The sequence below is a fragment of the Tarenaya hassleriana genome, unplaced genomic scaffold, assembly GCF_000463585.1.
Source record: "Tarenaya hassleriana unplaced genomic scaffold, ASM46358v1 Cleome81, whole genome shotgun sequence".
NCBI classification, from domain to species: Eukaryota; Viridiplantae; Streptophyta; class Magnoliopsida; order Brassicales; family Cleomaceae; genus Tarenaya; species Tarenaya hassleriana.
In genome coordinates, this window is record NW_010970575.1 from 397392 (window position 1) to 412179 (window position 14788).

Below are 14788 nucleotides of genomic sequence, written 5' to 3' on the forward strand. Positions count from 1 at the left end.
AACACTAATCCATAAAACTATAGAAAGTGTCAATACATCAAATGTATCATAATCATAGCTCATAAACAGTACATCATAGAGCACCAAACCAACACCACTAATGCCAGAATGTCCGTTCTACGTGCTGGAACGGACGGTCCACATGCATTTCTGGACCGTCCGTATCGATTGAGGTAAGCGTTCTAACGTTTCTACGATTCATTAATAGCATGGTTCTAGGGTTCATCAAATTTTTGTTTTATATCCGCTGCGCAAATCCTAGAATCGATCTCTTAGGAATAAGATTCGCTTTAGAGATCCCAGGAATTCCAACACTCGGCCCCGATCAGACCCGAAGCTGATCCGAATTCTTCTGTACACCCAAAATTCGAACTCCTGCACTCTATGCAACATGAAACATGCAATCTACACTAGATTCAATCATCAAACATGCATAGAAATCAAAGCAAACATGGATTCAAACAATTCAAATACTAAAACGTGCGTGATCGGGTTCTACGAAATCAAAACAGAGCAACCAGGCTTTCATACCACTGATGGGTTTCCTGGGATCTCTAGAGCCAATCATATTCCTAAGAGATCGATTCTAGGGTTTGCGCAGCGGATGTAAAATAAAAATTTAATAAACCCTAGAACCATGTTTCTATGAATCGTAGAAACGTTAGAACGCTTACCTCAATCGATCCGGGGCCTGTATTAATTGAAGAATTCGTCCGATCACGAAAGGGAGGAAGAATACCACGCCCTCTACACGTATCCACAACTCAGAAAAGCCCATGGACCGTCCGTTCCAGCATGTAGAACGGACGGTCTGCCTTAACGTGGACCGTCCGTTCTAGTCTCCAGAACGGACCGACCACGCTTCAGGACCGTCGGGTCTGGATCTGGCGGACCGTCCGTTCTAGACTTTCTGGTCCGTCCGTTCCAGACCCTTCTATCTCGGTTTTTCCGTCGTTTTCTCGTGCGTTTTGTCCTTCCCTGCGTGTGTGACCCTGTAGGCTCATTCGATATAGCAGTATAACTTGAAATCTCTATTTCGGATATACAAGTCATAGGCGGTCTCTAGCAAGACACTATGACTACCTATCTCAAATAGAGTTTGTTCGTGATCTTACGAACGCCAGTGATGATTCCGGCTGATGATCCTTTTGTATCGCGATATCATATGTCGAACATAAGGCATGGACAAGCCACCTTATCTGATTCGACTGCTTTCTCGTTCACTGAGTTCGACTGTCTGAAATAGACAACGTTCGTCAATAGTGCGGCCACACATTTCTACTGTCTCGCTCACACGAGGGGCCCAGCGATATCTCTCTCTTTTACGAGAGGTACAAATCCCGTCTTAACTATCTACAATCCAGCACATGATTCGTTTCGTACCTGATACACGCCTTTATAGTCCTCCTGTTACGCAGGACGTTTGACGTATTCAAAGCACACAACTCCTCATGTTGGATTCCGTAGATATCTTAGGTCTTAGGATCCAATCATGGAACCGCCATATGAGATTCAAGTCATGACGCTAGTCAATGTGACAATCTCATGCGGGCCAATCCAGTATTCCGTTCTCCAACGAATACCTATGACTGTGATCGTATCCAATACCTATGATCATCTATATGATCATCAATCACACATCATACTAGTCTTAGTATATCATTATTCCCACAATGATACATGACTAGGGAGTTTAGTATTGTTCATAACAATACATGAATTTCACAACATATCTAGTATGCACAATATGTAATGAATCAAACACTTTCATAAAACTATAGAAAGTATCAATACATCAAATGTATCCAAAGAAAGCTCGCAAGCAGTACATTATAGAGCACTAAATCAACAGGATGCACTCAACCCAATTCCCTAGGGTCTTTCCAATGGTAGCTCGTAAAAGAGTAGACAACGTACGATTAACTACCTCAGTTTGTCCGTTCGTTTGCGGATTACAAGTCGTCGAAAAGACGAGCTTTGTGCCGATCTTCTTCCATAGTGTCCGTCAGAAGTGGCTGAGAAACTTGGAGTCTCGGTCCGACACTATCGTCCTTGGTATGCCATGAAGATGGACTATCTCTCGAAACAACAAATTAGCGATATGTCTAGCATCGTCCGTCTTAGCACACGACACAAAGTGAGCCATCTTAGAGAACCAGTCCACGACAACAAAGATAGAGTCCTTGTGTTGAATCTTGGGGAGTCCAAGGACAAAGTCCATGGAAATATCGACCCAAGGTTGCGTGGGGATCGGTAATGGCATGTACAATCCATGAGGTTGCACCTTAGACTTAGCCTAATGGCATTCTATGCACTTAGCGCAAAACCTCCGGACGTCCCTCTTGAGATGTGGCCAAAAGAAATGCTCTTGTACTACAGCCAAAGTCTTATCTACCCCGAAGTAACCAGCTAGAGCTTCTCCATGAGCTTCTCGGAGTATGACATCTCGTAATGATCCTTGAGGGACACACAATCGTCTATCACGGAATAGGTATCCATCATGCAAGTAATATGGCCCGTGGTCTCCTTTTCGACATTCCTCCACGATGGTACCGAAGTCACGGTCGCCCTTATACTGTGCTTTGACATGCTCAAAGCCGAACAATCTCGCCTCCATAACCGAGATCAAAGTGTGTCGGTGAGACAATGCATCGGCCACGACATTCTCTTTTCCTTTCTTGTACTTGATGATGTACGGGAATGTCTCGATGAATTCTAACCACTTAGCGTGCCGACGCTTGAGAGTGGTTTGGCCCTTAAGATGCTTTAGTGTTTCATGATTCGAATGCACTACGAATTCCTTGGCAACAAGTAATGCTCCCAAGTCTCTAAAGCTCGCACAAGTGCATATAGCTCCTTATCGTAGGTCGGATAATTGAGTGCAGCCCCGTTTAGTTTTTCACTAAAGAATGCTACGGGCTTCTTTTCTTGCTTAGGACAGCTCCTATGCCAATCCCGGATGCATCGCACTCGACCTCGAAAGTTTTGTCAAAGTTCGGAAGAACTAAGACGGGAGCATGTGTAAGGCTGTCTTTGAGGGCAGCAAAGGCTTGCTCTTGTGCGTTTCCCCATTCAAATGGTACGTCCTTTTTAATTTCCGCGGTAAGGGAAGCGGCTATGCTACTAAAATCCTGCACAAAACGGCGATAAAAGCTAGCCAAGCCATGAAAACTACGCACTTGTCCAATAGTGGTAGGGGTCGGCCATTCCGTGATGGCTTTGATCTTCTCCTCATCGACTCGCAGCCCACTCGAGCTGACCACAAAGCCTAGAAAGACGATCTCGTTAGTGTAGAACGAGCATTTCTTTAAATTAGCGTATAGGCTTTCCTTCCTAAGTGCGGTCAAGACTTGCTCAAGATGAATCGCGAGGTCTTCCTCGGTGCGACTATAGACGAGAATATCGTCAAAGTACACGACCACAAACTTGCCGATGAAGGCTCTCAAGATGTGATTCATAAACCTCATGAAGGTACTCGGGGCTTTAGTGAGCCCGAAAGGCATCACAAGCCACTCATAGAGTCCTTGTTTGGTTTTGAAAGCGGTTTTCCATTCATCGCCTTCTTTCATTAGAACTTGATGATAACCACTTTTTAAATCGATCTTGGAGAAAATCGTGGCTCCGCTAAGCTCATCAAGCATATCATCAAGGCGGAGAATTGGATGGCGATATTTGACAGTGATGTTGTTTATCGCACGATAATCGACGCACATCCGCCAAGTCCCATTTTTCTTCGGTACTAGAAGCACCGGAACCGCGCAGGGACTCAGACTCTCCCTAATATACCCTTTGCCCAGAAGCTCTCGAATCTGCTTCTCGAGCTCTTTCGTTTTCTCGGGGTTCATACGATAGGCGGGGCGGTTTGGTAGTGATGCACCAGGCACTAGATCGATTTGGTGCTCAATACCGTGAATCGGAGGAAGGCCAGCCGGGATATCCTCGGGAAACACATCTCGGAACTGATCAAGAAGCCGTGATATGGCTGGACTCTCGTGAGAGAAATCAGTCCGGAGAGTGATCTGGTCTTTAAAGATCATCAAAAGAATCGAAGGATGAAGGCGAAGGGCCTTTTCGACTTGACTCGACCGAAGGTAATAGTTGCCTTTCTTGGGCTCGGTTTCTTTCGCAAGTTGCAACTGTATCTCGTGGACTTGAGATGGAGTGAGAGGGCTAACACAACCTTCTTTTTGTTGTGTATAAGAGAGTATTGATTGGCTCGTCCATCATGCATGACTTCTCGGTCGAATTGCCAAGGCCGACCCAACATCATGTGTTCCGCTTGCATGGGAACGACATCACACACGACCTCATCGTGGTAACGTCCAATGCTAAAGGGAATTTTCACTCTCTCGCTCACTCTTATTTCCCCTTGGTTATTCAACCATTGTAGCTTATAGGGGTGCGGGTGCTTTTCGGACTCAAGTCTTAACTTTTTCACCACGTAGGCACTAGCCACGTTGGTGCACGACCCGCTATCGATTATCAACCCGCAAACTTTCCCTTGGACGGTGCACCGAGTATGAAATATCGTTTCTCGCTGTGAGGTCTCGTCCGGGTTGGTCATAGCGCTAAGAACTCGTCGGGTAACCAAGAGCTCTCCGCTATCGGGATACTCAATCTCTTCCTCGAGATCACCCGCCTCCTCCTCGTCTAAAGACTCGTACTCTCCCTTATCGGTGATAATCACTACTCGGGAGTTTGGACAATCACGAGCCATATGTCCTCTACCTCGACACTTATAACACATAATCTCTCTAGTTCTAGCGCCACGAGGAGAATCATGGGTGGGCTTAGTTTGCGATGTTTCAGGGGATTTTCCTTTTTCCCGATAATCACGGTTACCACGGTTCTCGGGGAGTTCCTTTCGGGGCATGACCGAGGGTTTAGGTATTGGCGAGGAAAGAGTAGGAGGAGTTTTGAGCTTACTCAGCCTGGTTTGTTTCCTTTGGTTTTGCTTTTCGATTTGCACGGCTAGGTGCAGAAGCTCATGGAGATTGCGGTACGGATGGCGCTCGACCTTTGGGGCAATACGCTCGTTAAGTCCGTCGAGAAATTGGGCCATCACCGCCTCCTCGTCCTCATCTAATTCCAACCGACTCCTAAGGTGCTCTAATTCTTCAAAGAATTCTTCCACCGTCCTAGCACCTTGTGAAATTCTCCGATACTTACTTGGAGCTCTCGGTGGAAATGAGGAGGTACGTACTATTTACGCATCAATACCTTCATTTCTCTCCATGTTCCGACCGGCTCTATGTGACCACGTCGTCTCTCGTTTACCTCACGATCCCACCATGCTATGGCGCTCTCGGCTAGTTGAGCAGCCGCATATTGGACTTTCTTACGGTCCGAATATGAGTAACATTCGAAAATGTTATCCATGCGACGCTCCCAATCTAAGTAGGCCTCAGGATCTACCCTTCCTATGAACAAAGGTGGCTTAAGCTTAAGATCAGCCCCTTGTCTCCCATGTTGTCGGTGTTCACGCTCTCCTTCTTCTTCGACAACGTCGGCCCACCTAGGTGGTCTTGCTCTAGGACGAGGGTATTCCCTATGTCCTGGTGTTTCACTAGCATCAGACCCATCCTCACGTATCCTATCTCTTGGTCTAAGGGGTCTAAGCGGTGGATCGTTGTATTCCGACTCCTCGTCGGAAACTCGAGCCCGGGGCCTATGGCCTCTACGTCTAGGAGGGTATCTCTGTTCAACGATTTCTTCTACTACCCTCTCTCTCGGTCTAGAGGCTCTACGTCTATGGTAATCCTCACGATCGGTTATCTCCTCGACAACCCTCTCTCTTGGTCTATGTCGTGGTCCTACATCACTCTCGTCGTCACTAAGGGATTCCGGATTAGGGTCTTGGGTTCGTCTAGGACGAGCTAGCGGTTCTCTAGGGCGAAGTTCGGGAGGTGCAGGAGGTCTATTCTCTTCTAGTCGTGCCAACCAATCCATGATCTGTTGGAGGGACCTAAATATAGCGCCCTCACTCGACTCAACATTAGCTCCCTCATTGGAGGCTTCGTGGGTACTCATTTCGCACAAACTCGCTCAAACACGCAAACAACACTTCAAATGCAAGAATCACTTATCTTACGAGTTCTACAAACGTACAAAGTAGAATACGTGCTGTTTTATTCTCAAGTTAAGAGCAATTTTCCACACAATTATCAAACAATCACGCAACAATGTCGGGTATATAGCTAACGTGCAACAAACGAATGCTCAATAACTATCAAGGCAATACGTGCTAAGACAGGGCTATGATCAAGGCAAACAGCTGAGCAATGATACCCAATCAAACTTCATACACAACTAGGCTCGAAGCTAAGAGGCGAACAATCACGAACGTGAGAGAAGATTCAAGTAGACGAGAATGTATCTTCAACGAAAAGTTCGGCACTCAAATAAAGATTATTCCGAAAGTTTCTAATCAGATTTCGATCAAGGAAAGTAAGCAAACAACAATGATCTCACACCAAACAGAACTGAAAAGGAATGAAAATGATAGACAAGGAAGGATCTCACTGAGAGCTTCCAATGTCGTGATTTGTGGAGGTTGCTGCTGGTGCTCGTGTGTTCACGGGGGGGGGGGGGGGGTCCTGCCAAAATTCGCTGCAATCAGCCCTTAACGAATACAAATGGATGCAAATCGAATTCCCTCAAATTTGTTTCCGATGATTGATAGAAAATCAAATGGAATCGAAACAAAAATGGAATCGGGAAAAAGGAACGATCTCACCCGGGATTTCAAACGTCCGTTGGAGCGAACAACTCTGATACCAAAATGATATATGCCCATTGGAGCCTTGGTTAGGTGCTTGGATGGAAGGATGTTGAGGGTCGATTGATCACTGGCCTTGAGAGGCACTCGAACTCAATCGATACTCGGATATGAAGGGATCGAACGGGGCGTCGGTGTCGGGGTCAATCACTCATCCATAGGGGCACTCGAACTTGATCCGAACAGATGGAAATGGTGAAAGGGCGAAGGATAGAAGGCTTTGAACGAACCAAAAGACCAGCCTCGGACAGACCAAGGCAGAACGTCAGACGAACCGGCGTACTTCGGACCAACCGAAGTAATCGGACAAACCGGGGCTTGGACGGACCAAGTATGCTCGACACTCAAAGTAGAGGAGAAGAAATTCTGATTTCTTAGATTCAAAACAAGTCTGAAAATTACAAAGGAAAGGGAAAGCTTAAATAAGTAAAAGTCTCAACAACTAAAAACGTAAAACGAGACACATGCATGGCATAGAGAATCTCTACTATTAATGGAGAAAAGAGCTGTTGGTTTAGTGACTTGTTTAGCAAGAAGCTTCCTTTTGTTGTCTTAGAGCTTAGGTTATCCCTCTTGGCACATAAGGATGGTTAGAACTCTCAGGATCTCGTCCGTGAATGCATGCTCAACCCCGATCTTCGGCTCGCTCAAGACTTGAGACACAAATGCGTTGAATTGTTGACGCATTGCTCGAGTCTTTGATCGCGTGAGAGGCGGCTCCATCCGACGCGGGATATGGATGATGCCAAGGTACTTGTCTCCCGTGCTTGCTTGCAATGCTCCGTTCCCAGCTCCTTTCCGAGCTCCGCATCTCCTAGCTCCGCATCTCCTAGCTCCGCGTCTCCAAGCTCCGTGTCCGGGTCTGATCCAAGCTCCGCATCCTTGGTGATGTCCTCATCAGGACCGTATTCGCGTGTATGGATATATGCTAAGCATGCGAGAATCACGATATTGAATCTGTATTCGGGAATCGTCAAGCAACAAAGATAGAGAAATCACCTCCCGGCATATAACTCACTATCTAAAGTTTTCTAAATCCATATCCCTATGTGATTTATCAAACTAGATGCATGAAGAACGCTATCATCAACCCTTCATCGATCAAACCATATTCCTATGTGAATAATACGATTTATTCTATCGATTTTGATCCGAAACTAAACCCATATTCCTATGTAGTTCAGAATCTGAAATAATTGGCCAAGGGGTCAGCAAACACCAATCGAATAAAGCACAAATCAATAAAACCGAAACAAATCCAAATCGCAACCAAGTTAGGGTTCAAACATACCCAAAACACAAACGAATCCCTAACCCATAGCCGTGGATCTACTCACGGTTCATAGAAAAACAAAGAGTAAAACCGAAAACATAAATAAAAGAGGGAGAAGAAAGGCTCATGTCGACAGCAAGCGATCTTCACGTTCCAACTCTCCTTCTTCTTTCCGAAATCCCGAAACTCTTATTTTTCTCACCAAAGCTCTCCAAATTCTGTGTAAAGTCTGTCTAAAGTCTGTCTGCACTCTAGGACATCTGTAGGCACTTTTTATAAACCCTAGGCGGCGCTCCCGAAGTTCTACTCCCGTTCAAACTCTGAAAATTCGAATATGGGCTTTTTCTGGGTTGTGACTCGGACCGAGTCAAAACGGGGCTCTTCAGAATTCGGCCCAGCCCAATCTTCTGACTCGGGCCTTTTGACTCGGGCATGTTGACTCGGAGTGTTCTGACTCGGACGTTTTGACTCGGTCTCTTCGTAACAGGCTTGAATTAAGCCATTTTCAGTATGTTGACTCGACCCAATTTCCGTGGTTGACTTTGGCCGAGTCAAGGCGGGAAATTCTTGACTCTTTCATCCTTTTAGCTCCATATTGCTCCCGTTGCTCCAAATCGCATCCGAGTCCTGTAATCCTATAAAAACACAACCAAACCGAGCTTCGTAGCCTAACACGCCTATAATACCTATAAATGTATGTGATCCTCGTATAAATCCTATAAAAACGTCCTGGAAATATAGAGAAAAATAAGAGTTATCAAATCCCTCCAGACTTAAACCTTTGCTCGTCCTCGAGTAAAGAACGAAGGAATAAAATCTGCAAAACGGGGAATGACGAACATCAAATAGCATCATCATGAAACTCAAAATCAAAACATCCATCCAATGCTAGTTTCCCGAGAATCGTACCCAAACCGGTGTACTATGATCTTTCTACCAAAGACTAATCTACCTAGTCATGGGACTTTTATTGCCACCTAGAACCCATTAGAATCTCCACAACTCACCAAGCATATTTTCGAACCCATCCTTATCTCCATTTAGCCTCTTCGACCTTAGTTCTTCCTCATACCTGGATTTGTACCTTTTTGTAGAATTTTTCTATCAAACACTAGTATCTCGGGTTTCTAGGACGTCGAAGTTGAAGGACATCGTTTTTTCTCTCTCTTTTTTTTTTCTTTCAATGCGATGTCCGACCCACAACTTAGACCCGAACCATCGATCGATGCACTCATGTCCTCGAACGATTTTCGTTGACGAGATTCTGACAGCGGAGTGTCGAGATGCTTTATTTTCCCACGATATTCATTGAACTAGATTTCATTGACCTGCAAGACTCGAAAAAAGGTTCTAAATGAAACTTATAACCTGGATATAGTCATTTCAATTCCGTAGGTTCCAAATAACAACACCATCCCACAAACTATATATGAAAAGTCTGGAGAACTATCAATTCGACACGGTTCAACCACGTTCTCAAAGTCACTAGATCATCAAGATATTCCTACTCTATCATCCCACAAATCTTCCAAATGATGCTCAAAACGGGTTTTCGAGGTATGCACGTGAACCTATATGAACCTAATCTATATGTCAAATGCAATCATGCAAACCTAATCAAAACCCATCTATATGAAAAATAAAGAAAATGTGTGAATGCAACTAATGCAAAGTGATATGCAGAAGTGAAATTTTTTTCCTAAGTCTATATACCATGATAAAATGCACCTAAACTAAATGAAATGCTAAGTAGATAGGCCTGAATGTGTGAAGGATCTATCCACCCCCCAGACTTGAACCATACACCGTCCACGGTGTAAATTCTCGCCCGAAAGAATAGAATCGAAGATAACGTATGAAAAGAACCAGTAAAAGGGTAGAGAAGGCTTAGCTCTATGAAATTCGTTCGCTCGCAATGAAGTCACGTCAAACGCCAGAACTCTCACGCACTCTGTGAACTGGAATCTATCCAATCGTCGTCTCTCGGAAACTGATACTCATCTCTCATGTGTCGGAATGAACACTCATAGAACAACAAATGTTACTCGAAAAAATAGAGGCTCGCATATAGATAAGTAAGTCCAGAGTATGCAAAATCCGAGTCCCCAAAATACATCCGAAAGGCCTACTACATCTCTACAAAAAAAAAAGGAAAAGAGAAGACCTACCTGAACTATGGTCTAGTCGTCAGCTGGTGCATCGTCCCTGTCGTCCTCCATGGGTACTGGTGGCTGCTCATCTAGGAATAGTCGGTTGCGAAACCCGCCAAACTCCCCGTATAATGCATCGTGTTGTATCCTGAGTGCCTGCATCTGATCAACCAGCTGGGATGAAGTCCCGCACCATCTGGTGTACATGCTCGTCATCTCGGAGTCGACATGGCTCCACATGTCCGTCATAGCGCTCTCGACTGAACTCCTAATGTCGACCACTGCCCTGTCTACCAAACTCCACGTGTCCAACATCGCCTGATACATGAAGCGCTGGAAATCACTTTGTGGCTGGAATGTGTATCCATAGCTGTCTGGGCCATAAGTAGGTGGTGGCGTTGATGGTCGCGCGAAGTCCGGCTCCGTGGAATGACTGGAGCAAGTCATCGGGTAGTCGGGATGTCCCTGCCTCTGAAGTGTGGTGCTTCGAATGTGTGGGCGGTGTGAGCGGCTCGTCGTATGCATCCTCCTCTAGACCGGATCGTTGTCCTGGTGTGAGGTCTATAGTAGGAGCCCCTCTAGCGTGATGGGCGGCAGATGCGTGTTCGGCAGAAGGAGGCGCCTCTTGATGTTGTTACCGCGCTCATAGTATATCCAGTAGGTTCGACGACCCTTGATATTAGTGGAGGACTTCTGTCGCAGCATCTTGATGTTCAGAGTGGAGGAGGGGGTGCATCGGGTCCTCTCGTACCTGCCGACGTTGACTCCCACTCGTCTAGCAATCCAGGTGATTATACCTCCGACGAACACTTCAACTCCAGAGTCCGCCTGCTGGATCGAGTATAGGTGGAGTGCTACTCAGGAGGCTAGGTCAACGCGAGACATTCCTCAGTCGGACCCATCATAAAGTGGACTCAGGGCATGTCGGATAAACTGCAGCTCCGTCTGAGACACTAACCCCGGATCTTTCCTGGCAAACAGTGTGTTCGCTAGGATCATGTGGAAAATACCTGACTGCAGGGTGTCGGATCCATGTAAACTTCAGACAACTGGGTATGTAGTCGCGGGATCCTATCTCTGTCCAAAACTGCCGTAGTATGGAGCCGCTAACGGATGGAAGCTCGTCCGTCTCCCTGGGTGTAACACCGAGGATCTCAGAGAACTGAGCCATGGTGAGGTGGTAGTGACGCCCGGCTATCCAGAAGGCCATGTAAGCTCTGCGGGCGTCGCCGTCCTGGCGAATGTATAGGCGGTATGATGCTAGAAATTCCGCCGTCAGCTGCCTTTATGTTGATTCGCAAGCCTCAAGGATGCTGAGCCATCCTAGTTGGTCGCATAAGCCGTGGACCTGCTCGTAGAATCCTAGCTCGATAATCTCCTCGTCTGGGAATTTCATGCAGTAGATCAGTTTGGAGAAGTAGACTACTTTCTACTGCATGTCAGGGATGGGTAGGCGGAAACAAGGTTCGTGGTCCGTGTCGCTGACTACGGCTGTCGGAGGGGTCAGGGTGTTGGTTTAGTGCTGTATGATGTACTGTTTATGAGCTTTATTCAATTACATTTGATGTATTGATATTGTCTACGGTTTTATGAGAGTATTTGATTCATTACATATTCTTGTATACTAGATGTGTTATGAAATCCGTGTATCATTCTGAATGATATTAAATTTCCTAGTCTTGTGTCGTTATGGGAATGATGACATAATAAGACTAGTATGTTGTGTGATTGATGATCATATAGATGATCATAGGTATTGGATACGATCACAGTCATAGGTATTCGTTGAAGAACGAAATACTGGATTGACCCGCATGAGATTGTCACATCGACTAGCGTCATGACTGGAATCTCATATGGCGGTTCCATGATTAGATCCTAAGACCTGAGATATCTACGGAATCCAACATGAGGAGTTGCATGCTTTGATTACATCAAATGTCCTGCGTAACAGGAGGACTATAAAGGCGTGTATCAGGTACGAAACGAATCATGTGCTGGATTGTAGATAGTCAAGACGAGATTTGTACCTCTCGTAAAAGAGTGAGATATCACTGGGCCCCTCGTGTGAGCGAGACTGTAGAAATGTGTGGCCGCACTATAGACGAATGTCGTCTATTTCAAACAGTCGAACTCAGTGAAAGAAAAAGCAGTCGAATCAGATAAGGTGGCTTGTCCATGCCTTATATTCGACATATGATATCGTGATACAAAAGGATCATCAACCGGAATCATCATTGGCGTTCGTAAGATCACGAACAAACTCTATTCGAGATAGGTAGTCGTAGTGTCTTGCTAGAGACCGCCTATGACTTGTATATCCGGAATAGAGATTTCGGATTATACTGCTATATCGAATGAGCCTACAGGGTCACACACACAGGGAAGGAAAAATGCACGAGAAAACATCGAAAAATCTGGACAAGAGGTCCGGACCGTTCGGTCTAGGAGTGGACTGAACGGACCGGAGCATCTAGTCCGAACGGACCAAATTGTTGGACCGAACGGACTAGAGAGTCCAGTCCGAACGGACCAAGTGTTGGACCGAACGGACTGACCCGTCAGATCGAACGGACCTAGTTATATGACTGGTTCGAACGGACCAAGTGTCCAGACCGAACGGACTACTAAGCAGTCCGTTCGGTCTGGGATTCAGATTTAATTTAAAATCCGGAATTAGGGTTAATCACTTGAATAAGAGGAGATTAATAACCCTAACACTAAGGAGCCGAAAAAGTGAACTTCTTCAGACCTTTTTGGAGAGTCTAGAGGGTTGAAGAAGTGATCAAAATCTCGTTTTTCTCAAAGCACATCATCGAATAGAAGATTCGAGTCCTAGCAGACAAGTTCCAAAGGTTGGAATCCATCCCGAGGTGTGGATACGTGTAGAGGGCAAGGTATTCTTCTTGCCTACAGTGATCAGACGAACATATCAATTGATACAGGCCCCAGATCGATTGAGGTAAGCGTTCTATCGTTTATACGATTCACAGAAGCATGGTTCTAGGGTTTATTAAATTTTGTTTTATATCCGCTGCGCAAACCCTAGAATCGATCTCTTAGGAATAGGATTCGCTCTAGAGATCCCAGGAAACTCTAACAGTGGTATCAGAGCCTGGTTGCTCTGTTTTGATTTCGTAGAACCCGATCACGCACGTTATAGGATTTGAATTGTTTGAATCCATGTTTGCTATTGATGCTATGCATGATTTGATTATGGATCTAGGGTAGATTTCATGTTCTTTGTTGCATAGTGTGCAAGAGTCTTCTGTTCTGAGTTCACAGGCGAAAACCGGGAGGAAATCGGATCTGAATCGAGACCGAAACAACGAAAAACGTGATCTGATCGCGTTTTTCCGCCTAGACCGAACGGTCTGGTCCTCTGGACCGGACGGTCTAGGGTTCGTCGTTTCTCTGGACTAGACGATCCAGTCCATTCGGACCAAGATGTTGGACCGAACGGACTAAGGTGTGTAGACCGAACAGACTGCTTAGCCAGTCCGTCCGATCTAGGTCACTAGTCCGAGAGAGAAGGTCCGAAGGGGCAAGAGTCCGGACCATTGGTCTGGACCGAACGGTCTGGAGAGTCAGACCGAACGGACTGAAGAGTCAGACCGAACGGACTGACCATTCCAGACCAAACGGACCGAACTTGACCCGAATACCGAACTGCGTAGACCGATCGGTCTAGGCCTAGACCGATCGGTCTAGGTCCCGACGCTTCACCAAAATTTGATTTTTGTATCGGGATCTAGTTTGAGCAATTGTTTCTTAAAACCGATCAACTGTGATTCAGAATAACATGATTCTTTCTTATGGATGGTCCATAGTGAATGAATGTATGTAACTTAATCAAGATATTATATATGCTTGATTGAGTGGGAGTTTCGGGATTAGGATTGCATAATCGATTGGATTGTCCATTCGGATTATGAACAATCGTTGCACAGAAACCGATTAGATCTAGAAGCTTTACGAGTAAAGCACTTGTCAAGGCCTCGATCGTACGTGTCATGGGCCATGCCAAAGCTGGGTGTGCCGTGCTATCTTGGTGAGGCAAGATGGAGAAATGGTGGTTCTCATAGCTTGAAAATAGATGCTTGATTTAAGTGTGGTTTCGGAAATCCCTTATTTATGTAATGCTAAGTGTATACCTCCCATTACTAGAGCGCCTGTCAAGGCATCAATCGTCCGTAATACGGGTCATGCCAAAGCTGAGCGTGCCGGACTATCTTTGTGAGGCAAGGTGGGAAATCGTGGTTCCCACAGCTTGAATATGGTTTACCTTAGGTTAAGTTGTCAAGTTTGACTTGAGACTTAGTGGTACAGATGAGACAAGTATGCAATGATATTTGATATCATAGTCTCATAAAAGGATCTGAAAGTTACATTGGATGTGATTGACATTAGATGTCTACCTAAATAGCATAAAGATGGATGTAACAATCCATTCTTATGCGAAATATGGATCTTAGTCCCATATAGAAAATTATTATAGGGTTATTTTTCTGTATGGGGTTATAGCTCATTTTTCATCTGTGTTGTCATTGTTTGATGATGGACTAGCTGGTAGTAGATCATAGATAA

General features: G+C 45.4%; 1 protein-coding gene across 1 annotated transcript in view; it reads right to left on the bottom strand.

Annotated features, from left to right (window-relative positions):
* Positions 1-5062, bottom strand: part of LOC104803186 — a 20396-nt gene extending 15334 nt beyond the window's left edge. The window contains exons 1-4 of the mRNA XM_010527068.1: positions 4103-5062; positions 3180-4019; positions 2917-3131; positions 2328-2828 (exon numbers count right to left, since the gene is read on the bottom strand). Of these exons, the coding sequence (XP_010525370.1) occupies positions 2328-2828; positions 2917-3131; positions 3180-4019; positions 4103-5062 (2516 nt within the window). The remainder of the gene's footprint in view (positions 1-2327; positions 2829-2916; positions 3132-3179; positions 4020-4102) is intronic.
* Positions 5063-14788: the final 9726 nt, after the last annotated feature.